Genomic DNA, 25445 nt, shown 5'->3' on the forward strand with positions numbered 1-25445 from the left:
ATGCACTGCTGCTGATTTTTCTCTTGCTTGTTCTATACTGCTCCCTCTCGTCTCTTCTTCCAAGCTTAACCTGACCAAAAAAAAAGGCTGCTTCCTCCAAACGCGACCATACACAATTATAGCATTGTTCGTCACGCTCCCATCTAAATTGAGACCCAGCTTTCCAGCGCCTGTCACACTCCTAACAGGCGTTAATGCCGCTTATCGCATTCAGAGATGCCCCTGAGCTAAACACAGGGCAACCCACTTAAACTAAGAGCCAAACAATCTTTTTTTTCTTTTCTTTTTTTAAACAAGCAAAGAAGCTCGTCAGAGTGGCAGCCTAATAGCATAGGAGCTTCATGGCGAAGGGCTGAATGGGAGACAAGAAAATAGGAGAGGGGCAAGCCCAAGAAAGATTGCATGGCAACAGTGTGACTGCAGCTCTGCTATAATATCGCCTCCTTTACCGAGTTTCTTTACGGGCCATGCTACGTTTCCTCACTTGGTTGACTGTATAAGGTCACACACACGCGTAGCTTTGTGAGCATGAAGGCCTTTGGGTAAACTCATAAAGGCTGCGCTAGTCTGGGAAAATGGGGACAAAGGGTAGGAATTCATGGGGGGCCAAATTTAAGAGGGGGTTTAGTAGGTCTATGAAGTCTTTCAGCGTGGGGAATGTAGAAATGTGCAGGTCTAAATTAAAAATGAAGTGCTTTCGTAAACCTATAAGGGACACTGGACACTGCACGGCGAACACAACACTGTTGGGGGCATTGCAGGACCATTCAACACTAGTAGTCGCTGGGCAATATAATGCGACTCCAAAAGTGCCTTAAAGTGAGAAACTGTCACTACTGTAAGTCAATGAAACCTTTTAGTTGCAAAGTCTGTGCCTTTTTTTTTTTAATTTATTTTTTTTAAAGTAGGATTTCTAAATCTAAGCTTTTTAAAATCAGAATTACTGGTTTAAGTCACTGTTTTTATGTGTGTTAAAGCACCAGTTCTATGTGTGTGTTAATAAAAAAGTGAAAGATTTTAAATAATGTGAAAATAAAACAAAATCTATTTCTCAGAAACAACAGGTATCTCTTGTGTGAGGGGTACATTAAAGATGGACATCACGTTGAATTCTGCCTGCATTTCTGAGTCGCAGATTTTGGTTCGGAGTTGGACTCCACATAATATATATATATTTTTTTTTTTGGTAGAGTGAAGGATCACATTATCATGTAAAATGCTGTATTTTGTCATTGTTCCCAGTGCTCTGTTAAGCTGGATTGCAGTCGACACAAAACTTTGACTGTAAACTGATTCAGAAGGTGTTCTCTGTTAAAAATGCAGCTTCTGTGGGGGACCTAAATGAACTAGTGGATGTGATGTGTTAAGTGGATTCTCATGACAATAATAACAATTTAAAAAAAAAATACCTTAGTGACATTGAAGTAGAGAAATTGGGCAAAGATAAGGTGCTAATTTTGAGACCAATAAACAGATTGGACTAGATAAGGAAAAGAGACAGCAGATGGGAATAGAATCTAACCTTATTTTCACCCTGCTGCGCCAGACAGACCTATGGCAGCCAAAAGGTTAATCCTACAATCGCTGGTCCGACTAAAGTAATATAAAATTGCATTCTAAAAAAGCAACAAAACAAACCCAGCGCCCCAGTCATCTACACTTAACATGCTATTCATATCACAACAGTTCAATCTGGTTCTACACGGGGCTGCATTTTTATTCAGCTGATGATCATTGACGGATGATTGACAGGCGACCATTCGCTGACCTCATCTGCAGAAAAGAACCCTCCCTGAGTTTGCTAATCCGCAGGAATGTATGTGCAAGAAAGTAGCCAGTCATTTGTTTTGCACAATAGAAAATAATTTCACGAGGTGACACTTACACAGGCTGTAAGAACCTATTTTTTTAATTTTTTTTTATTTCACTGTTTTTTCCTCTGTTGTTGAAATCCCCCCCCCCCTTTCTGTACACTGTGACTATTTAATACCGAATTGTTCGTAAATAAAGGTTTTTTTTTTAACTTTTTGTTTCATTTTATTTATTTTTTCTATGTATGACTTGTTTGTCTATGTGCATGGAAAATACGTATGCGCGCACACACATATACATATACACGCGCACACACAATACCCATATACATATACACGTGCGCACACATATACATATACACGTGCGCACACATATAGATATACACGCGCACGCACATACATATACACGCGCGCGCACAGATACATATACACGCGCGCGCGCACAGATACATATACACGCGCGCACATATACACATACACGCGCGCACATATACACATACACGCGCGCACATATACACATACACGCGCGCACATATACACATACACGCGCGCACATATACACATACACGCGCGCGCACATATACATCTACGCGCGCGCACATATACATCTACGCGCGCGCACATATACATATACACGCGCGCGCACATACATATACGCGCGCGCGCACATACATATACGCGCGCGCGCGCACAGATACATACACACGCGCGCGCACAGATACATACACACGCGCGCACAGATACATACACACGCGCGCGCACAGATACATACACACGCGCGCGCACAGATACATACACACGCGCGCGCACAGATACATACACACGCGCGCGCGCACAGATACATACACACGCGCGTGCACAGATACATACACACGCGCGCGCACAGATACATATACACGCGCGCGCACAGATACACATACACATACACGCGCGCGCACAGATACACATACACATACACGCGCGCGCGCACATATACACATGCGCGCGCACATATACACATACACGCGCGCGCGCACATATACACATACACGCGCGCGCGCACATATACACATACACGCGCGCGCGCACATATACACATACACGCGCGCGCGCGCACATATACACATACACGCGCGCGCGCGCACATATACACATACACGCGCGCGCGCGCACATATACACATACACGCGCGCGCGCACATATACACATACACGCGCGCGCGCACGCACATATACACATACACGCGCGCGCACACATATACACATACACGCGCGCGCACACATATACACATACACGCGCACATATACACATACACGCGCGCGCGCACATATACACATACACGCGCGCGCGCACATATACACATACACGCGCGCGCGCGCGCACGCACATATACACATACACGCGCGCGCACACATATACACATACACGCGCGCGCACACATATACACATACACGCGCACATATACACATGCGCGCGCGCACATATACACATGCGCGCGCGCACATATACACATACACGCGCGCGCGCACATATACACATACACGCGCGCGCGCACATATACACATACACGCGCGCGCGCACATATACACATACACGCGCGCGCGCACATATACACATACACGCGCGCGCGCACATATACACATACACGCGCGCGCGCACATATACACATACACGCGCGCGCGCACATATACACATACACGCGCGCGCGCACATATACACATACACGCGCGCGCGCACATATACACATACACGCGCGCGCGCACATATACACATACACGCGCGCGCGCACATATACACATACACGCGCGCACATATACATATACACGCGCGCACATATACATATACACGCGCGCGCACATATACACATATCCATATACGCGCGCACATATACACGCGCGTGCACATACATATACACGCACGCGCACATACATATACACGCGCGCGCGCACAGATACATATACACGCGCGCGCGCACAAATACACATACACGCGCGCGCACAGATACATATACACGCGCGCGCGCGCGCACATATACGCATACACGCGCGCGCGCACATATACGCATACACGCGCACACATATACCCATATACATATACATGCGCGCACACATATACACATATCCATATACACGCGCACGCACATACATATACACGCGCACATATACACGCGCACATATACACGCGCACATATACACGCGCACATATACACGCGCACATATACACGCGCACATATACACGCGCACATACATATACACGCGCGCGCACATACATATACACGCGCGCGCACATACATATACACGCACGCGCACATACATATACACGCGCGCGCGCACAGATACATATACACGCGCGCGCGCACAAATACACATACACACGCGCGCGCGCACAAATACACATACACACGCGCGCACGCACAAATACACATACACACGCGCGCGCGCACAAATACACATACACGCGCGCGCACATATACGCATACACGCGCGCGCACATATACGCATACACGCGCGCGCACATATACACATACACACGCGCGCGCACATATGCACATATGCACATACGCACACGCGCGCGCACATATGCACATACGCGCGCGCGTACACATATACACATGCGCGCGCGCGTACACATGCGCGCGCGCACATACCTATATACGCGCGCGCACATACCTATATACGCGCGCGCACATACCTATATACGCGCGCACACATACCTATATACGCGCGCGCACACATACCTATATGCGCACACTCACACATACATATATATATCTATATGCGCACACACATTTTTATATATAAGCGCGCACACATACATATACGCGCACACACACACACACATATATATACACGCGCACACACATATATACGCGCGCACACACATACATACACATATATTTATAGAAGAAAAAAAAGAAAGGTGTCTGTGATTTTAGCGCTAAAAGTGAGTGAATAAATAATACCTCTATAGGAGTTAACCCCCTAGTGGGGGGCTAGGCTGCCTGGTAAAACACTGATTAGTACAAATCAGAATCAACAGTATAGACAAAGAAAAAAACCGGCGTCTTACAAGTCCAGAAAAGTGTAAGTCCTGGAAGTCCAATAAGGAATGGGGAAAATGTCCAAGAGACCCTTCTGATCCTTTGCTACCAGATAGTCAGATAATGTGTCGGCCGTGTGCTCCGTGATAAACATTCAAATAAAATGAGCAATGAGCAGTAGTCCGCAGATGCGTGCTGGAGATGTGCAGAGTTGTCCTCACGTGGGGATACTCCGCCTGTTGCTACAGCGCGTCCGCTGCTTGCTTCCGCCCTTCCAGTGATAGGAGTTTCCTTCAGCCTCTCGTGTCGCCTCCCTAGTGCGTCACCACGTGACCCCCTCCGTACGGCGTCGCAGCAACCCGGCGGTTGCAGGGATGATGATCTCACCACAGCCCGGGCCAACCACGTTAGCCCGTTCCCTGCCTTCTCCTTCACAGTCTTCAGCTCTGCAAAACTCTACAGCTACAGTCTTAGTTTCACCATGCAAATCACCCTACGCGTTTCGCTGATGAAGAGGCCACGCCTCGAAACACGTATCAGAAGGGTCTCTTGGACATTTTCTCCATTCCTTATTGGACTTCCAGGACTTACACTTTTCTGGACTTGTAAGGCGCTGTTTTTTTCTTTTTGCCAATATATATTTATACACACACATACATATACGACCACACACACATACGAACACGCACACATACACACACACATTCCTACATTCATTCATACATGCACACACCTACACATACCTACCCACACACATACACACACATATACATACACATGCACGCACATACACACACGCACATACACACACGCACATACACACACGCACATACACACACGCACATACACACACGCACATACACGCACACGCACATACACGCACGCACATACACGCACGCACATACACACGCACGCACATACACACACGCACATACACACACGCACACACGCACATACACACACGCACATACACACACGCACATACACACACGCACATACACGCACATACACGCACATACACGCACGCACATACACGCACGCACATACACACGCACGCACATACACACACACATGCACGCACACACGCACGCACACACGCACATACACACACGCACATACACACACACCCTCCCACACACACCCTCCCACACACACCCTCCCACACACACCCTCCCACACACACCCTCCCACACACACCCTCCCACACACACCCTCCCACACACACCCTCCCACACACACCCTCCCACACACACCCTCCCACACACACCCTCCCACACACACCCTCCCACACACACCCTCCCACACACACATACCCACACACACATACCCACCCACACACACACACACACACAGCCACCCATACACACATAGCCACCCACACACACATATAGCCACCCACACACATATAGCCACCCACACACACATAGCCACCCACATACCCACATATATACCCACATACATACACATACCCACATACATACACACTCAAATACATACCCACATACATACACATACCCACATACCCACATGCACACACCTACACATACCTACCCACACACATACACACATATACACACATACACATGCACGCACATGCACACACACACGCACATACACACACACGCACATACACACACACGCACATACACGCACACACGCACACGAACATACGCACACGAACATACGCACACGCACACGCACACACACCCTCCCACACACACCCTCCCACACACACCCTCCCACACACACCCTCCCACACACACATACCCACACACACATACCCACACACACACACATACCCACACACACACACATACCCACACACACACACATACCCACCCACACACACATACCCACCCACACACACATACCCACCCACACACACATACCCACCCACACACACATACCCACCCACACACACATACCCACCCACACACACATACCCACCCACACATACCCACCCACACACACATACCCACCCACACACACATACACACACACACACAGCCACCCACACACACACACACAGCCACCCACACACACACACAGCCACCCACACACACACACAGCCACCCACACACACACAGCCACCCACATACATACACATACCCACATATATACCCACATACATACACATACCCACATACTCACATACATACTCACATACATACTCACATACATACTCACATACATACTCACATACATACTCACATACATACTCACATACATACTCACATACATACTCACATACATACCCACATACATACCCACATACATACCCACATACATACACATACCCACATACATACACATACCCACATACATACACATACCCACATACATACACATACCCACATACATACACATACCCACATACATACACATACCCACACACTTGTGACAAAAGCAGAGAAGATTAAACTAACTGAATTAATATGGCTGGGAGCTAATGGGAAGCGCGGGGCAAGGTGGGAATAAGCTTTTAGCATTCCCGAGGGCTTTTATAGAGTGCCTTGTGCAGATTGGTTCCACAGTGTAAAGTCTTTCGCATCAGGCCCCAGCAATTAAGGAAGGGAGGTGGAGGGATGCAGGTACATTTAGAGGCATATTATCCAATATTATAGAGCTTTCCACTTGTAATGGAAGTGATTTTAATGGACAAAATGCTGATTTGCTGAATACATTTGACTGGATCTGGAAAAGGCTCCCTGTGTAATTGAGGAGCAGATGCAACATGAATGGCAACGATAACGGTTATAATACATTTAATATGCATACAATCGAGACAAACAGAAACTACAAGTAAATACATTGAGTGCTTGGGCTCCTAATATTCCCATAGAAATCACATAATGCACATTTACTAAATGGACTGCAGAAGCCATTATTTACTGTTTGGGGAGAAATAAGCCACCTTGTATACTCCCATAACACAAAATAAATATGAGCAAGGAGACTTTGAAGTTTCACAGCACCCGAAAATATGCAACACGCATGATAAGGTTTCATTTTTGTGTCAACAATTTAATTTCAAAGCTGTAATAATCCCCACAACTTCCTTCCTCAGCATGTCCTGCTCTTTTGTTTAAAAAATAAAACTAAAATGCCTTTTTAGTCATAAACCGTTTTCTTGCTTGCTTCCGAGGTTACCATGGTAACCTTTAAAATACAATGTGCTGGGGGGGGGGGAGGGAAGGGAGAGAGACACGACTCCATTTTAACCTCCTGGACATTTAATATTTAAAATTCTTTAGTCTCCCAAACACAGCTTCAGGTGAGAAATAAAAGATTTTTTTTAAATCCTGTTTAAGTGAAAATAGACAAGAGGCAAAAGGTGACACACTGTGCTCACTTGCATGTCATTACCCAGAATCCCTGGCTGCAGGGATAATGGCGAAGGGCAGGTTTGCAGACCTGTCTTGAGACATTCGAATGTGTGTACAAGTGGTCATTTTTATTTAAAGTAAAATACACAAATAAATAGCATGAACTGCTTCCATTTTTTTTTTATATCACTGATTTTTAAACACACCACAACTAAAGTATTTATGAAGTATCTCGGCAGTTTATGGTTACAGATTACACTTCTGTACATTTCTGTGGTGTCTTATTGCCTTTAAGGTAAATTTGTCATGTGTACTTTCAGGAAAGCATTAAACTTGGGCAGAGTTCAGGCTGCTGTGTAGATCGGACTATATATAGAGGAAATTTTAAAGAGGGATAACTGAACACAGCACTGCAGCCAGTCAATGCAGTCTGTCTGGACAGTCACTTAACACAACAAACCAAGATGAACCCTAATGATGGTCTCTGCCCAGATGTAAACGGCACCATTCCAAGGCGTTGATGACCCATCTGGAACTGAAGAGTATATAGCACTCAACCATGTAGCAGCTGGTCGTTCTTGTTTCATTGTTTCACATTTTTGGAAAGCAATACAAATTAAACTACCTCACCTTTTTATATTAAAGAATTCAAACATGGTGGGCGACCTGAACTGCACAATTTTATGCTCTGTGGTCCCTTTCCTGAGATTTTTGTTGACACTCAGCTCCCTTTTTAACGTGCAGTAATTTATGATGCGGAAAAGAGTCAAAAACCCTCCACTGTACAGGAAGTAAAAATACCACTTGAGCACATTCGCGTGTCTCAGACAGGTCCACAAAGCTGCCTTCCCCATAATCCCTCGGCATACAATGCTTGTAGTACAGCCAGGTATTCTGGGTAATGACATGCAAGTGAGCACATGGTGCACTACTTCTTGCTTCTTATCCATTTTAACATGGAGCCCTATAAGATAATGCCAGCCTGGGTTAAAGAATTGCGCAGCCAGTAAACTGTTTGTTTTCCCTTTTTGGGCCTCTTCAGTGTGAGTTTGGTTACTGGCCTTGCTAGTAGTGGCCACAACCAGATATGCACACAGCTTATGTTTTAAGAATTCAAAATGGCTGCTAAATAACACAGGCCAAGACAAGTGGTCATCTTTAAATTAACAGCAAGAAACACTAGCAACTAAAACAAAAAAATATCTTGGGATCTGAGGAGGGGGGGGGGGTGGTTAATTTTCTTTAATCACGGAAGCCTAACATAAAAAAAACCCACATTTCACAAGATGTACGATGCAAGGCCACTGTGACTGCTGCATTAGGCCGAGTCCATAGCAGGGGAGGCCGCGCTGAGCCGTGCGGACGCTCCGCGCTGAGCCCCTGCATCCTCCATGAGGATGTCTTTAGAGGGGGCTCACGCGAGCTTCCGCAGGCGTGCTGAGGCGCTGGATTTTTCAGCCGACAGCCAAGCTGTTTTTCAGAGCGCTGTCGGCTGAAAACATCCAATCAGCGCGGAGCAACGTCACGGCGCCGTGACGTTGATGTCGGTGCGTCGCGGGCGATTGGCCCAGCGACGTCACTGCCCCGCCTCCCTCAGTCTCCCCCCGCCTCCCGATCGCGCCCGCTGGCTCGCCTGCATGGGCATGAAATTGCGCAGATTTCAGCAGACGAGCCTCAGCGTCAGCGCGCCTCAGCCCTGCTCTCCCCCTCTATGGCCCCAGCCTTAGGCCTCGGTCCCGCTGCGCCCGTTGGCGCGGACGGCCATCTCGCGAGTTCCCCACCAGCAGGGGAATCCTCGCGAGCCGGTCCCGGTCCCCCCTGGCGGCACAGCTGACTACACGCTGTGGCGCGTCAGCCGCTAGGAGACACAAGAGAATGGTGTTTCCTAGTGTTGACGCGTCACGTGGTGTGGCTGTGAGCCAATGGGGAGGGGAGGCTGCGGGAGGAGGAGAGGCTTCGGGGAGCGGGGAGGAGTGTGGAGTGAAAGCAGGTGAGTGCCTGTCTGTGTGTGTCTGAGTGCGTGCGTGCCTGTGTGTGTATGTGCCTGAGTGCGTGAGGGCCTGCCTGTGTGTGCGCGCGTGTGTGTATGAGTGGGTGAGTGCCTGTGTGTGTGTGTGTGTGTGTGTGTGTGTGTGTATGTATGAGTGCCTGCGTGTGTGTGTGTTTAAACTTACCCTCAGCAGCTCCAGCTCCAGCCCGAGTCCATGGAGGGAGGGGGGGGGGAGAGTAGCGGGTCCCTCCGCTCAAGCCACGCCCCCCTCCCTGTCAAGCCTCCCACTCCCGCCCACCTCCCGCTCCCTACAGACCGCATATCGCGGTCTGTGTATGTCAGCGCACCGCCTGTCTGCAGTGCGGGTGCGCTGACTCTGGGAGCGGGGCCTTAGCCTTAGGCTTTGTCCCTGCTGGCACTGAGCGCGCTCATGCTTGGAGAGATCTCCAAGCATGAGTGCCGGGTGGCCTTAAAATTTTCGCAAGCGCTCGCGGGTGGGACGCTGCAGGGGAAAATGAGCGCGCTGGAAAGTTTAAAAAAATGTTTACCCGAGCGCCGGTGAGCGTGTGTGCGTGCGCGGGGATATGTCACCTCGCCAAGCGCCGCCCGCTCAGCGCTACCGGGGGTGCAGCCTTAGTAGTTTGCCACTATGCAGTGTTAAAGGAGAGGGGGAAAAAAACCACATCAACCTTTTTAACTGCCCCATCAAAAATCATTTCAAATCAATAGTTCTTTAAAGTTTAAAGCTGCATGTGATCAGTATAAAAAAGTAAGAGCAATTTCTGAGGTGGGGAAAAAAAAAAAATAACAGTGAATTGACAGGTTTCTCCCAAACATGCCAAATGCATGTAAAAAAAAATTCCTTCATTCATCAGCAGCGGAATGTTTCATTCCCACGTCAACAGTTTCTCATAATGTCCCTGGCGATTCAATCCATCTTCATCCCATAAACGCTTTAATGAACTTGTCATCACTCCATCCTCTGGAAATGAGTTCCGCAGCCTCATTGTCATCATGGCGATGCTTTCGTGACCAAGCTTAACTGCGTGTCCTCTTGACCGCGTGTTTTTAAGGTATGATTTATAGATGCAATTACTCTTACTCCTGGTGAAAGATACCTATTCATACACACCTAATAAAAGGGACCAGTGTTCACTCATGGCAGTGGAATGTTTCATGGGTTAAAGATAGGTGGTTGATGACCGTGTGCAAAATGAAATCCAAGCTTATTTAGTCGTTTTTTTTATTGTAAATGAGTTTGAATGTGTTCATGGTAGCAAAAATGCTTTTTGGACAGTTTTTACGATCTTTACCTAATCTCTCTGGCGAGAAGCCCTGCATCAACAACTTACACCATCTAGGCAACATCTTCGACTTCTTTCCCTGTGTAGATTTAGTTTGGATAATGATGGCAGTGTAATTAGCTTAAAGAAATAAAGGGAAAAACCTAATGAACACATTAAGTTGCAGTTACCCAAAGAAGAAGAAAAACATATTTTTGCACAAGGCGGCAAGAAGTGGAAATATTACTTCAAGGATGATGGGATTTTCTAAGGAGGCCAAATACATGACTTTTTTTTTTTTGGCCCGCTGTGTGTGTCACTTTAAAGCAACCGCCGTCCGTGCTGACCTTTTATTTTGTACTTTAAGGGCTCCTCTTGCCCTTTTTGTTCTTTAAATCTGATGCATTAGTCCAGAGACAGATTAAGGTCAAAATGGAGCTTTCAAAGCAGCCATGATAACCTCGGAGACTAGACCTAGGGTAGCCAACCCCAGTCCTCAAGAGCTAGCAACAGGTCTTCAGGATATCCCTGTTTCAGCACAGGTGGCTCAGTCAAAGACTGGCTACCCCTGTGCGAAACAGAACTTTCTTAATGATTAACATTTTTTTTTTTTTTTAACCCTTTGAGTTCCCCATTGAATGTAATGGGCTCTGGCATTCCACGGGTCCCATGCCACAGGCTTTCAGTTTGTTGTCTAGGGCAGGGGAGCGCAAACTTTTTCAGCTGTGCCCCCCTGCCTGCTCCCCCTTGCTCTTGCGCCTTGCTTGGTGGCGTCAAATGACGTCACGTGACACTGTTGCCATGGAGATGAACGTGTGACATCACTCGTTGCCATGGCAATGTGTCCCGGCAGCTCTTCAGAATCCCGGTAAGTTAGTTGCAGAGGCCTCACGCGATCCCCCGGCAGTTAATTTAAATGCCTGGGGGAAGAGCGCGGGACCTCTGCAACCGCCCGCGCCCCCCAGACCAATCTTCCGCCCCCCTGGGGGGCGCACCCCCCCAGTTTGCACACCTCTGGTCTAGGGGGAGATGGCATTCTGCACTGCTGCAGAGCGTTGAGCGCGATCTGGCTGTTAGAGGAACGGAAGAGGGCGTCTTTTCCACCCCCGTAATCGGTGACTCCACGGTCATGTGATCGCCATGGGTAGCGTTTGGGAGCAGGACAAGCGGCAATCCCAGTTGCTCATTTTTAGGCATGCAGCTTTTACCATGCATGCCAGATGGAATGCAATAACACCCCCCAGCCCCCTCCCCATTTATTTTGGGGCAACATGCCACAGTGATCTGCTGACTAATGTACAAACCTGGGCTAGGTTGTTGCTCTAAGGATTCCATCCCAATGTAAACTCCCGTCCCCCCTCCTTCCCCTCAGTGTGTCTTCCCCCTCAGGGACCGATAAATAATACCAGAACAAGAGGCGCAAATGCTCAGCCATTCGCCACTGTAATGGCTTTTAATGCGACAGATCTTTGTTTAATAGACTAGAGCTGCCCAGGCCTCTGGAAAAGGAAGACTTCGAAGTTGCTCACAGCACACACGCCACAGACCATTACCGGGTGACCCTGAGTAACCCCTGTGTGGCTTAGTGGGACCTTCCATGAAGGATTTGAAAGGTTGATGCACTCTTAATGGAGTGAGCCCTCTTACGTTAAGCCGTGCTGCAAGAACGGGGAAAGCGCTTGGACATTTAACACCGCCTTTGCTGATTGACAATCTTAACGAGTTTAGACCCAAAATAATGAACTTGGAAACACTGCAGCAATGGCATGCTGTATTTAATGCGAGGATCATACCTATTGCATGTTTATGGTGTTCATGGTAGTCAACATTTTTACAATAGTGGTACATTTTAAGAGTGGCTAGGGGCAATAATTAGTAAGTGCAAAAAATTGTGCATGTGTCCTCTTGTCCTGTGCGTCATTTGGTGACATAGTGTTGATATCTGCTCGTACTAGGCAGTTTTGATTAGGGCCAATAAAACATGTACAGGTTGATAAGGTAACAAGCCCCAGTCCCTCTCAATCCTTTGAATGACGTTCTTCCTGTTGCAACACTGGTTTCAGCCAATGTTTAACCCACTCACTGCCAGAATGTGGACGGCAACCATGAGCCATGGATTGTCTGGTCATAGGGTGACACAGCTGTCACGTTTGGATCCCCAGACTTAAATGAGATGGGTAACATTTGGAGGGCAGAGGTTGTATACTAGTGCTAAATTAACCGTTTGCGTGCCGGAGGCAGGTGGGGGCGGGGCGGAGCATCTCGATGCATTGCTTGGGTACAGCGCACAATTTTGCAATCATTTTGCTGAACTTCCCAAAAAAAACAAAAAAAATACTTTTAGCAAATGGAAGACCGGATGCACCTTAAGTCGTCTTCTGGTTTCTTTAACTTCCCAGTCTCATTCTGTTTTCCTGCCACCCGCCCCTCCTTGCCTCCAAGATGCTTTTATTGCTAACCAACTGAAACCCATTAGCTGATGCCTACAGAAGGCTATAAACCACAGGCATTAGAATCCGCATCCTCTCCTCCTGTCCTCCTTTAGTGAGCAATAAACATGCAAGCTTCAGGCCTTGGGAGGCGAGATCTAACTCTGCCATGCAATGTCTGTGGCTTACGTTGGCAAGTAGCAAGCCAAGGACTGTAATGTGATTTTTATCTGATGAATAATTGCTTTGGGTCGTGGGCAGAGATGCATCGCCCTCTGTATAGTTACAGTAAGGCTTGGGTCCGGCGGCGCGAACGCAACTCTCACCAGCTCCTTTCTCTCTCCCTAGTCGGCCCCAGTCCCTCCTCGCTGCCAGGCTCACTTCGCACTGTGACGCGTCAGCCAGCAGGGGCTACAATAGGATTGTGGTCCCGAGCTGCGACGCGTCACGTGGTGTGGCGGGGAGATCGCCGGCAGGGGGTGGATCCTTCTTCAACCATGCTCGGCCCTCAATGCTGGACACACGCACACACAGACACACACACGAAGATGTGCATCATGGCTGCGCCCACCCGACCCGTTTTGGCCACGTCCCGCGCCTAAAACGGTCTCCCTTCAGACCGCAGATCACGGTGAAGTGCCGTGCACGCGCCGCCAGGATGGAAGGCGGGCAAGCGGCGCGTGCAGTGGAGCCTTAGCCCTAGGCTGTGGTAACACTACCAGGAAAAGACACACATGGCTGTGGATGGAGGCATCTAAAGTCTTCCTCGTTGACATAAGTGTCTCCGTAAACTTTGATTTTTTCGTCTTTGCAATCAGACTTTGTTCCATTAGAGCAATCATTTTGGTCCCAAGCCCTAATCCCAGACATCACTGTTTTGTTTAATCGCTATACAGATAAGACTTAAACAATAAGGGATATATTTTAAAGCTGCAGACCAAGCAATAACCTGAGTTGTAGCATTAAATAAAAACAAAAAACAACTCTGAATGACATTTTTTTTATGTATTATAATATAACAAGCCTTTTTTGTTTCTATAGCAACCATTTATATAGTCACACCCCCTTCCTCTTCTGAAACAGGCTCTGGCACACCCCCTTTTGAGCCCTGTTCTCTCTCTAGTAGTGCACCAATTGTGTCTAGTGACTGCCTGGTCACATGATCTTCCCCACAGAACTTTGCATCTTTCGTCCTCTTCTGCATTGACAGCCATTTAGTGAACCCCCAAGCCGAATCTTTGCCGATCGATCAGCAACTTAGCTAATTATGTATCGTGTGGTTTGTATTGAGGCACATATTAAAGGGGGGAAAAAATAAAATGCAAACGAAATAAAGGCACCGTGGGCTGCTGCTTTGACGTCTTGGTCAGGAACATTTTGATTTGTGTTGGCTACTATTTGTTTTGCAGTCTCTGGATGAATGCAATAATATAACCAGTCTTTCTATAGTGCCTTCCATGTACAGTACACAACTCTTTACAATGGGAGCACAGAGCTGATTTAACACTAGTGAAATTCACACATGTTGTGAAAGGCATTAAACAGCTTGTCTAGGACATTTGCTAACTGCTGTTTCCGTGCAGCCAATTAACTGCCGGCGTTTCGCCGAAAGTGACCTCGCCACAGGGACACTCGGCCGCTTCTCCTCCAAGGTAAGTCCCTAAACTTAACCCTTGCCCTACAAACCACTAATCTTAACCCCTGATACTAACGCTACCCATAAAACCGAAAACCCCTTGTTCTAACCGCTAAAACCCCTAAAGTTTACCCCGCTGCCCTAACCACTAAAACCCCGAAAATTAACCCGCTTCCCTAAAACTTACCTTATTGGCAGATGAGGCTGCGGCGGAGGGTCCCTCTGTGGCTAAACGCTGTCGGGGGAGGGGCGCGACCAAATGTCTCATACTGTTAACAGGAGTGTGAACACGAGAACCTAAATCTCTGCCCCAAAGAGCTTACAGTCTAAGAATGTTTGTACGTAAACAGCACAAGTGTATATTAACAGAATATGTGCTGTTACAAATATATTCATTCATAGCTAAATATATGGCTACCTCTATGTATAGGTGCATAAAGTTGGTAATGGGGAAAGTAACATAAATAAGACAAAGTGGAGGAAATCTATTTATGATTATTGAGCATCAGAATAACAGGTTACCCAACATAACCTTAAATGTTATCAAATTGATGTCAATGGAGATTCTGATGATACAATTGTTAATTTGTAAAGATTGGTCGCATTAACTTTGTCCAGTGTTCAGCAGGCCCTGCATTTACTATAACTTCTTTGAGAAAAAGCTGAATTGCCCGTCAGATATTTACGTTGGTTTTAACAGGGCTGCTAGTATACACAGCTCTGTATGTGGGGTAGAGTTAATCAGTCGTTGCTGCAATAAGTTTACAACCCAACGTTTGTTACCTTGGGCCTAATATACAGTGTACAGTAAATAAAAATACCACTTGTGAGCACATTCACATCTGACAGGTCTGCAACCCTGCCTTTCCCCATTATCTCTTAGCATCCAGCGCTCCCACTGCAGCCAGGGATTCTGGGTAATGACATGAAAATGAGCACACAGTGTCACCTTTTTGCTGCTTGTCCATTTTCACATACAATAACTTGTCCAACATTGCAGGGAGTTGCTTCTAAAAATGTCTCGCGAATATTCTTATTGGCTGTACTTTTTAAAAAAAAATTGTTATAGGTAGGTTCAAAGTCTTCGTTTTGACAACCTCGGGTGTGGCTCCAACAGTTATGAACAATGTACTGTATATTTGGCTGTCCTGAGAGCATGATCACTGTAAGGGCACCCATCTTAACTGCAACCCACAGAAAATTCTCCTTTGCTGCTAGTTTTTTAACCATCTTTTGATTAAAAAAACCCTATAATTATATTGTGAAATTCTGCCGAACCCTAACCCTCTCTACATTGTACGGAACCGCAACCATCTCTAATAGCGTGTCGGAGATCAGATGCATTGTAAATTCATCTGTCTTTGGTACCATTTTCAAATGACCTAAAAATTGCATGGAACCATTTAGTGATGCCCGGGGAACAGAAGGGCTCCTCGGAACTCCAAAAAAACACTATTAGTCACACACTATTGAGCCAAGTTGCCAGTAAAATGTGCATAAACTGATGCATACTTTTATATTCTGTGGCAAAAGTAACTTCTCTAACTCTTATTGATTTCAATAACTGGCCCACATATACAGTAGCTCACTCGAGCAATAATATATAAAAAAAAAAAATCTGGGCAAACTACCACTTTTGCATTAAACGAATATTCTTAATGGCTTGCATGCATCATTTTAACACCCAAACTGACTGTTTAGGAACTTAATACGTAGCATCCACAGCACGCTTTAAAAGGTGTAAGTCATGCAGAGCTAAAGGGAACTAATATACATGATTTATCTACATACTTTTCACCGATAAAACTTATTTCTGTCATTAGTTTGTATTGGTTCTGCATGGAACTTCCCCTTTATACGTTAATCTCGTCCCAGCGGCTCTCTGTAATAGCACCGATTATTACAAGGTGTACTATCATTCTATTTATTATAACGGTTTGAAAGCCGTTGCATGAGCACACATGAGACATCCTGACATCTCTCTTTAAGTAGGTGTGCAGTGAAGATGACTCAATACAACGTGTCCATAAGCAGTGTACAGTCTTCACATGAGGTTTTCTCATGCAAAAATGGGTTTTTACATTTTCTTTGCTGGATCCAGTTATTGAGCATTTCCTTCCAACGATGTGTCGGTGTGCAGTGTAGGTCAGCAAGCAAAAGCAACCAGACGGGTATGGGGGAAGAGGAGGAAGCCCTGATAATCTTCCGTTGACTCGCATTGGGGTTATGGAATGTTTATTAGGAAGAACGTATTAAACAAAACATTGGTAGTGCAGCACTTATCGTTGCAATTTTGTATTCTGTTCCACACGCCCCCTCCCGGAGAACCTGCCTGTTCAGCTGCTGTGGGAAATGAAAAATGGCCTCTGGTAAGCCAAACAATGAGGGGTAGTGTGATGCACAGTATTGACCTCATTGATTGGTTGCACAGGCTGGCGCACTACGCCTTCACATTGTTAGTACATATTTTCCTTGCCTGTGGGGCCCCCCTTAAGTCCTATTTGTAGCAAGGAAGACACATGGGGAATCCTGCCTAAACTTCCGGGGGGGGGATGGGTAAGTGTTTGACATCTAATTTCCTACCCAAATCACCCTGTTAGCGCCTTTCACATATAGTTGGCATGTGGAATATGATCACACCTTCCCCAACATACTGTAAGATAGTACGTTCAGGACTTCACACACACTGTGCTTTGATGTGCAATATCTCAATGCTGCAGTCGGCTACTTGTGCTCAGGGGCACATCCCTGTTTATACTGTGTCTGTCTCGTAGCTAACAATATTTTTCCTTCCCTGTTGATTACATGTATAGTATTTGATTTCTTTAGAGAAATCAAACATGTTAAAAATTAAGAATTCTTTGCTTTCCTCTGTTCTTAAATGTGTTTGGATGTTCTTATTTTTTTCAATTTTTTTTTTGAGACATTTTAATTATGGTTTTATTACAAAATTAAATTTTTTATCAGGTGACACTTTGGTCTCATTTGCATGCCACAACCCAGAATCCCTGGCTGCACTGAAAGCCATGTATGCGAACAGATAATGGTGAAAAGCTGGGTTGCAGACCCGACTGAGACCTGTGAATGTGCTCACAAGTGACATTTTTATTGTACAATGTTTTTTGCAAGGTGACCAAAACTAAGAAAGCTAAATAGTATTTGAAAATACTGTGTGTGTGTGTGTTTGTGTGTGTGTGTGTGTGTGTGTGTATGTATACACATGTAAACATTAGACAGCCTAACCATTATTTTCTATAGAAAGAGACAGTAGACTGCTTTTATCCCAATATACTTAACGGATCAGGCCTGGAATAATCCTTAGTCCCAGCGCTTAAAATTTTCCGCCTGTGCTATGTGCAGTGATGACTGACCTGTCAAACACCGCCGCGACCTGCAACAGTGCTCCCCAGCTACATCTAAACCGGATCTGATGCGCTGGGACCGGCAGCGGTGGTGATTGACCGGTCAAGTAACCACCACTCTGTAACATCGGGTCTGAGTGCGAAAGAGTCTGTGTTGTCACAGATGCATTCTGACACAGAGCCGCCGGCGGGGCGAGTGGTAGCTGGAATGCCACCCTGCGCGACTAACAAAACGCCGGCTCCGAAAGTCTGGCTGGCTCCCAAGTAATTTATATTTTAGTCCACCCCTGACAACCATACAGTTGTTAGCTCTGAAGCTTTTCTATTTAATACCGATGTATCTTAGATTGTACTTTCATAACCCTTTGGGAATGTACCTTTTATAAGGTGGCACAGGTGTTCTTTAGCTGTACAGAACACTAGTTTATTGTACCATTCAGCTGTTGTAATGGTAATATCTCTGCGGTCTCTTAAATTGTATGGTTTTATTGTTTTTACATTACCCTTCATCTTTGACTGTGACTGACAAGTGTTATATGTCCCTGCTTAATAGATCTGCCAGGAATATGTATTTACGAATCCAGGGTGTGTTATCTGCTTGAAGTACATTTTTGTCGGTCTCCCTCCTAAACGGTGCTGTCATTGTTTGCCTTTTTCTGCGCTCTCCTTTGTCTCCCAACTTTCGTTCTCCCATCAAACTTGGTTTAACTGGCATGATTTATTTATAAAATGTTTTACCAGGAAGTAATACATTGAGTTACCTCTCGTTTTCAAGTATGTCCTGGGCACGGAGTTATAACAATACATGGTTACATTCAATGAACAGAGGTTATACATTATATTCATTACATGAGCAGTTAAATATTATATGTTCTAGGCGTATGGAAAAGTTACAGACGAGATTAAAATGTGAGACGGCTTTAGTTTTGAAAGATGTCAGAGGGGACGGCAATAAATGTATCTGCCACGGAGCCTGATTAAATCGCATTTTGTTCCTTTTTAAGACCCTAAAAATGAACATGCTGCACTACCTAATAGTACCCTGTATCTCTGCATTAAATTTTATTCCGGCAAAGATCCTGCTTTAAGAAAAATCAATTATTGCCAAATTAGAAATGTGTGAAACATTCCAAAATGCATTCACTTTTCTTTTTTTTATTATTATTTTTTTTTTTAACAAATCTATTCCTGGCGAACCAGTTTCCGGGTCTTTTTAAGAGCTACCAGTTCTCAGCAATCGCACCTTTCCACCATCAATTTGCGGTTAGGCCAATAAATCTCAGCTGTCACAATTCACAAGTGATTCTCCAAGCATTTTCTCATCTCCAGAAAAACCCATATTTCATGCTCTGGATGGGAGTTGGCGTCATCAATTGTAATGCTCGGGAATTTTGACCAAGTTCTGATTTGCGTTAAAAAAAAAATGCCAAATTTGCGTTAGCCGTGAACTCTGTCAAAATGGTTGCCCATCTCTAGTCCTAATGTAGACTCGAATGTGATGGTTTCCACATTTTGCCCTTATTTCTTCATCCAATCCACAGTAATAACTAGAATGACCTCCTCCCTTCTGCAGCAGGGGGGTTTCTGCGGGTGTTTTGAATGATGCGGAAGGGATGTGCCTGGGTGAGTTTTAACAGATGTAATCATTGGGGGCACCAATTCTGCCAGTGAGTGTACTTTATTGCAGGACAACTCAAATAGACTCTGGTCCAGACTACATATGTGTCCTTAGCCTGACCTTTTATATTTAGCAAGAAATGGAGTCAGAGGTCACCAGAGTTTAGTATTTGTATTTTTTTTTATTTTATATATTTTGGGTGGTGGAAGGGGGTTCGTTCTTGAAGGTCAGCAAGTAAATATACCACTTGTGAGCACATTCACATGTCTGGCAGGTCTGGGACCCAGCTTTTCCCCATTACTCTTGTCAAACAGTGCTTCCACTGCAGCCAAGGATTCTGGGTAATGACGTAGAAATGAGCACACATGCTTCTTGTCCATTTTAACATGGACCTCTATAAGCTTATGCCTGCCGCATTACACAGCTTTTCAGCACAGCCTGGGTTACAGAAGTGCAGAGCCAGCAAACCTGCTCACAGACAGCTACTTCTACCTTTTCGATCTCGTCAGTGTGAAGCAGGTTATACTGGCTTTGCAATGTGAAGTTTCAACCACACATTATATAAGTGATGTCACAAATTCCACTTTTTTTTCTTGAATTTACATTTTATTTTTTTTACTTCACGATTTATCCTCATTTCAATTTTTTTTAAACGCTCATAGCACTTGCTGATTTTCCCAGGATGCAAATGTCCAATTTTTCTCCTAATTGTCAAATTTGGGACCTATTTTTCATGTCCCTAGCCCAGACCTTGAGTCCACTCTGAGTGTACCCCTAAAGCGTAACTAATCCCATTGCAGCTCTGGCTTTGATTGAAGGATCCATTAATCTGCCCGGTTGTTTTAAACCATATACATTTAAGTTGACATAACGCGGAGCGCTCAACAGGGGAGAAGAGTTGCTTTCATGGGACCTAGTTACAGTCATACTTGTCACTGCTTTATATGGCAGAATATAATCTTTCAGTGCATGAAGCCCAAACTGAATGTGCTGCTGTTTAAGTAACGGTTTGCTGTGGATCTTGTCTGTCTCCAGTTCTCCACGCCAGCGGGGTGCAAACTGGGGGTGGCGCGCCCCCCAGAGGGGACGGGAGATTTTTTTTGGGGGGGGAGACGCGGGCAGTTTCAGAGGCCCTGCGCTCTTCCCCAAGGCATTTAATTTAATGCTGGGGGGTTGCGTGAGGCTCCTGCAACACTTCACTTACCTTGTTTCAGCCGGCTGTGTGACGCGGCGTCATTGACGTGACGTCACATGCGTCAAATGCTGCCGCGGGTCACGTGACATGACATCACATGACCCCACAGCGTCATTTAACGTGGATGTAAGGTGGGGGGCGGCGCCTTATCGGGGCAAGGTAGACGGGGGCGCAACAGGAAAAGTTTGCACTCCCCTGCTCCACCCAATGCATGACCCCTCCGTTTTAACCCAGAGGGGCCTGCAAGGCATTGCTCCGCAGCGATGGGGTTAAAACGGAGGCTTTGACAAGGACAGAACGCAGCTCTTGAACAAGGCCGCCTCTGACACCGAGGTCTGTGGCAACAGCTGGCAGGGTTCATAGGTCGTTTTTTCTGAGGAATTCATTGGTTTTTGTCTTCATGGAAACTGAGGGACAAAAGCCCTTTTATTTATTAGTTTTTTTTTTTTTTTTTCGGTGACTAAATAGTCAAGATATCATAACCCAGCACTTTGCTCCACTGCTGCACGCTCCTGTATTTGCTCTGTTGGTTTCATTGACCACACCTGCATATGGACTTGTGATAAGGAGTCTGGAAAGCTGATCTGGCCTTGTACGTCTCTTGGTAACTAATTACCCAAATGTTCTACTGTATTGATCTGTGGTTAATATTGCAAGATCTTCAACTTGCCATCTGCATAGTTTCGTTCTAACCTTAGCTGTGCAAGCCACACAGAATAATGAAATTGTTTCGAATGTTTAAAAATAAAATAAAAAATATAGATACAGCTCAACCCTGTTGTAGCGCGATCTGCTAAAACACGGATCCGCTTATAACGCGGTCTAAACGTGGATCCCGATTTTAAAACATCTCCATTTTTTTGTTAGGGCTCAGATACTAAGTGAGGTTATTAGGAATATTGTATGTGTGTGTGTGTGTGTGTGTGTGTGTATATACTATATATACAGCTCAATCCCCTTAACGCTGTGCTTGGGGTCCAAAGAATCACATCGCGTTATAAGCGTATCGCGTTAGAACTAATGTACAATTGTATGCATTGTACAATAAAGTATTTAAGCTAACAATAATCGTATTGTAAAGTATTCATAAATACGAAAATTGGGAGCCACGCTTGCATCGCATTATAAGCAGATTCGCGTTGTAACGGATCGCGTTATAATGGGGTGTGTGTATATATTTACTCTGAGGCTAGGTGATCTCCCTTTATCAAAATCCAGGCATATCTTATTGATCACCTGAAGGCACCTCACACCTAGAATTCAACAAAATGGCCTCTTGGGACCTATAATTGAACAAAATGGCCACCCATAACCTTACCACTTTGGTCGCGACTTGGAACACGCAAAAGCTATTCGTATGGTTTCAAACGGATATCGAAAATGGGGTTGTTGTAAGTCTTGAAACATACTTATGAAAGGCGAAGACGTCTGTAATTTAGCCGATTTCTGTTTTTTCTTCCTGAGGATTGGATCACCTAGATGAAGAGCAGATGTGAGGGTTTTTTGAACTTTTTGCTTTGTCTAATTTTATATAGAACATTTTATTTTTATGGCCATGTATTAAATTAAGTCTGTGTTTAGAATAATAAAACATGCCAGTTCTATTAAAGTGGCCCAAAAAAAAAGTGCTGCAAATTGTCCCATTTCTTTGCTCCCTTCACATCATGGTCTGAACAAAAAAAAGCATATTAACTGTGCTGGTACTAGTTTTACATAATATTCTTCCACTTCATAGACTAGCTAAAACCATGGCATTGTAATGACCGCACTGACTGCTTACTCCTGACTCTGACCGGCTGAACCATTTCTGTGCAGCTTTTTAATGCCACACTTCTGGTATGAGAGCTGCAAACGGAGTGGCCAGCCCCGTCCCTAGCAGTAATACGGTGGTCACCTTGCTGGCCTTTGAAGTAGAAGATATCGGTATGAGACCCATGGCCAGCTTTATTTGACTTTGTACTAAAAACAGATTGCAAACCTTTCAGAAAGATGATTCATATTTCTACTGTGCATCGTGATACAGTACAAATCATTAACCTTATTAACAATCGAGCCTCTATTGACTGGATTGTAAGTTTGTATTACAGTTAAGGGGTTAAGATCGAATCCATATGGCTGAGCGAACATAGCTTTGGACTCTTAACACGAGGCCTCTTGTTAGTGAACTGCTGTGAAGGCTTCTTGCTATTCCTCCCACGCACCACACACCAGGGTGGTGAGGTGGGAGGCATGTCGTGCGTTTGAGGGAGGGGGCTGATGGCAAAGACACAGGCTGCTGGCACAGTGATCCAGGAGACACGGATGGAGAAAAGGGGCAACATTGCTACGCCAGATACAAGCCAGGATCTGTGGCGTTCCAGATTCATAGATATCTAACGTGGTAGCGCGAAACTGTTGTGTGCGTTAAATACAGACACGGGAAGGGAGTCCATGTCAACAATAAGATACATTCACTCGAAGAGCTTATGTCAAAGCTCAGCTGATTAGCTTTCCCATCTAAGAGTGGAAGGGTTAATAAAACGGGAGATGCATGCAGGGGCAATAAAGGTGGTCTAGGATGTTTTGGCACTTCGCCGTGATGTCTTCCTGCGCCCGACCGCTGGCAGACCTGGCTTGGTGAGCTGGGTGTGCGACGGACAGCGCCAGCGCAGGAACGCGGTCAGGCGCATTCCGTCATAAAGGGTATTGAACTTTGCCGGTTTTTAACCTAATAACTTTATTTCACGTTGCGCTTTTCTCCCAATGGGACTCAAAGCGCATCACAATTACAGCACAGTGCACGAAACGCAGCATATAGGAATTTTTCAGATACAGACCCGGCCTAGATGAGCTTACAATCTGTTTCTGGTACCTGAGTCACAGGGACACTTGCCCATGATACCAGGAATTGAACCAGGTTCCCTTCATTCAAACTCTGTCATCAGTGTCTTTAATCACTGAGCCACTCCTTCCTTATCATGGGTTTCAACCGCGGGAAAGGGTGCTGTATGTACCTGCACAAGTACATATATTTGTTGGGAGCATTAAACATGGAAACCATTTGGTGAATTTTTAAAGGTCTGCATTTTTTCACTTCAAATAAATATGGATTTGCTCTAACGATGTGTTTCGGCACAAACTGAAGTCTCAAAATAATAATTTAAGACCTTACCTGTTCTAACAATGGTGTTCCAGCGTCATGCTCATTTAATGGGGCCTTTTGCTAATTCCCAAGCTTCACGTACGTCAAGCTACCTGTTCTGATGTGGCAGCTTGGCGGAATCTTGCATGCCCAGATCAAAGATGGCACGTATGACACTAATGCCTGTGCATTTTCTGTATGTCATATATAGGGAATCTCGGGCAGGGTTAGGATGTGGGCGCGGTGCTGTAAGAATGAAAGACTTCTTCTGTGGAGGACTTCATTGGTGTCAATGTGCACAGCTCCTCGAACTGTATGGATGTATATCTTTATATAGCGCCATCTATGTACATAGCGCTTCACCCCAGTAATACACGTGACATAATACTATAACACGTAATGGGAATAAGCGCTTCAGAAACAAAAGTAGCAGGTCCAGCTGGGATGTTTGTGGGGCCTTGGCTCTTGCCCTCTCAGACAGCGGCTGGCGGCATCTCCCCCTTTATGGTCCTGTCATTATGGCTCTGCAACGTCAAATAGCGCCATGGCAACGCAGCGTCATGGCGGCTCCATTTGATGTCGCAGAGCCTTAATGACGGCACCATGCAGGAGGAGATGCTGGGAGAAGGCAAGAGTTATAGAGGCCCCGTCCTCT

At 45.7% G+C, this 25445-nt stretch overlaps 1 protein-coding gene across 9 annotated transcripts in view; it reads left to right on the forward strand.

The window, feature by feature from the left end:
- PCDH1 (protocadherin 1) overlaps nucleotides 1–25445 on the forward strand; it is a 154274-nt gene that overhangs the window by 37687 nt on the left and 91142 nt on the right. For 4 of the 9 annotated variants that reach the window (XM_075602018.1, XM_075602024.1, XM_075602023.1 and 1 more), the window contains exon 4: nucleotides 15442–15510. The exons of 4 other annotated variants lie outside the window; for them this stretch is intronic. In XM_075602018.1, the coding sequence (XP_075458133.1) occupies nucleotides 15442–15510 (69 nt within the window). Of the gene's footprint in view, nucleotides 1–1055; nucleotides 2024–15441; nucleotides 15511–25445 lie in introns of those variants that run through there. One more of the 9 variants, XM_075602026.1, reaches the window with a different exon arrangement.

This window comes from Ascaphus truei, chromosome 5, assembly GCF_040206685.1.
Source record: "Ascaphus truei isolate aAscTru1 chromosome 5, aAscTru1.hap1, whole genome shotgun sequence".
NCBI classification, from domain to species: domain Eukaryota; kingdom Metazoa; phylum Chordata; class Amphibia; order Anura; family Ascaphidae; genus Ascaphus; species Ascaphus truei.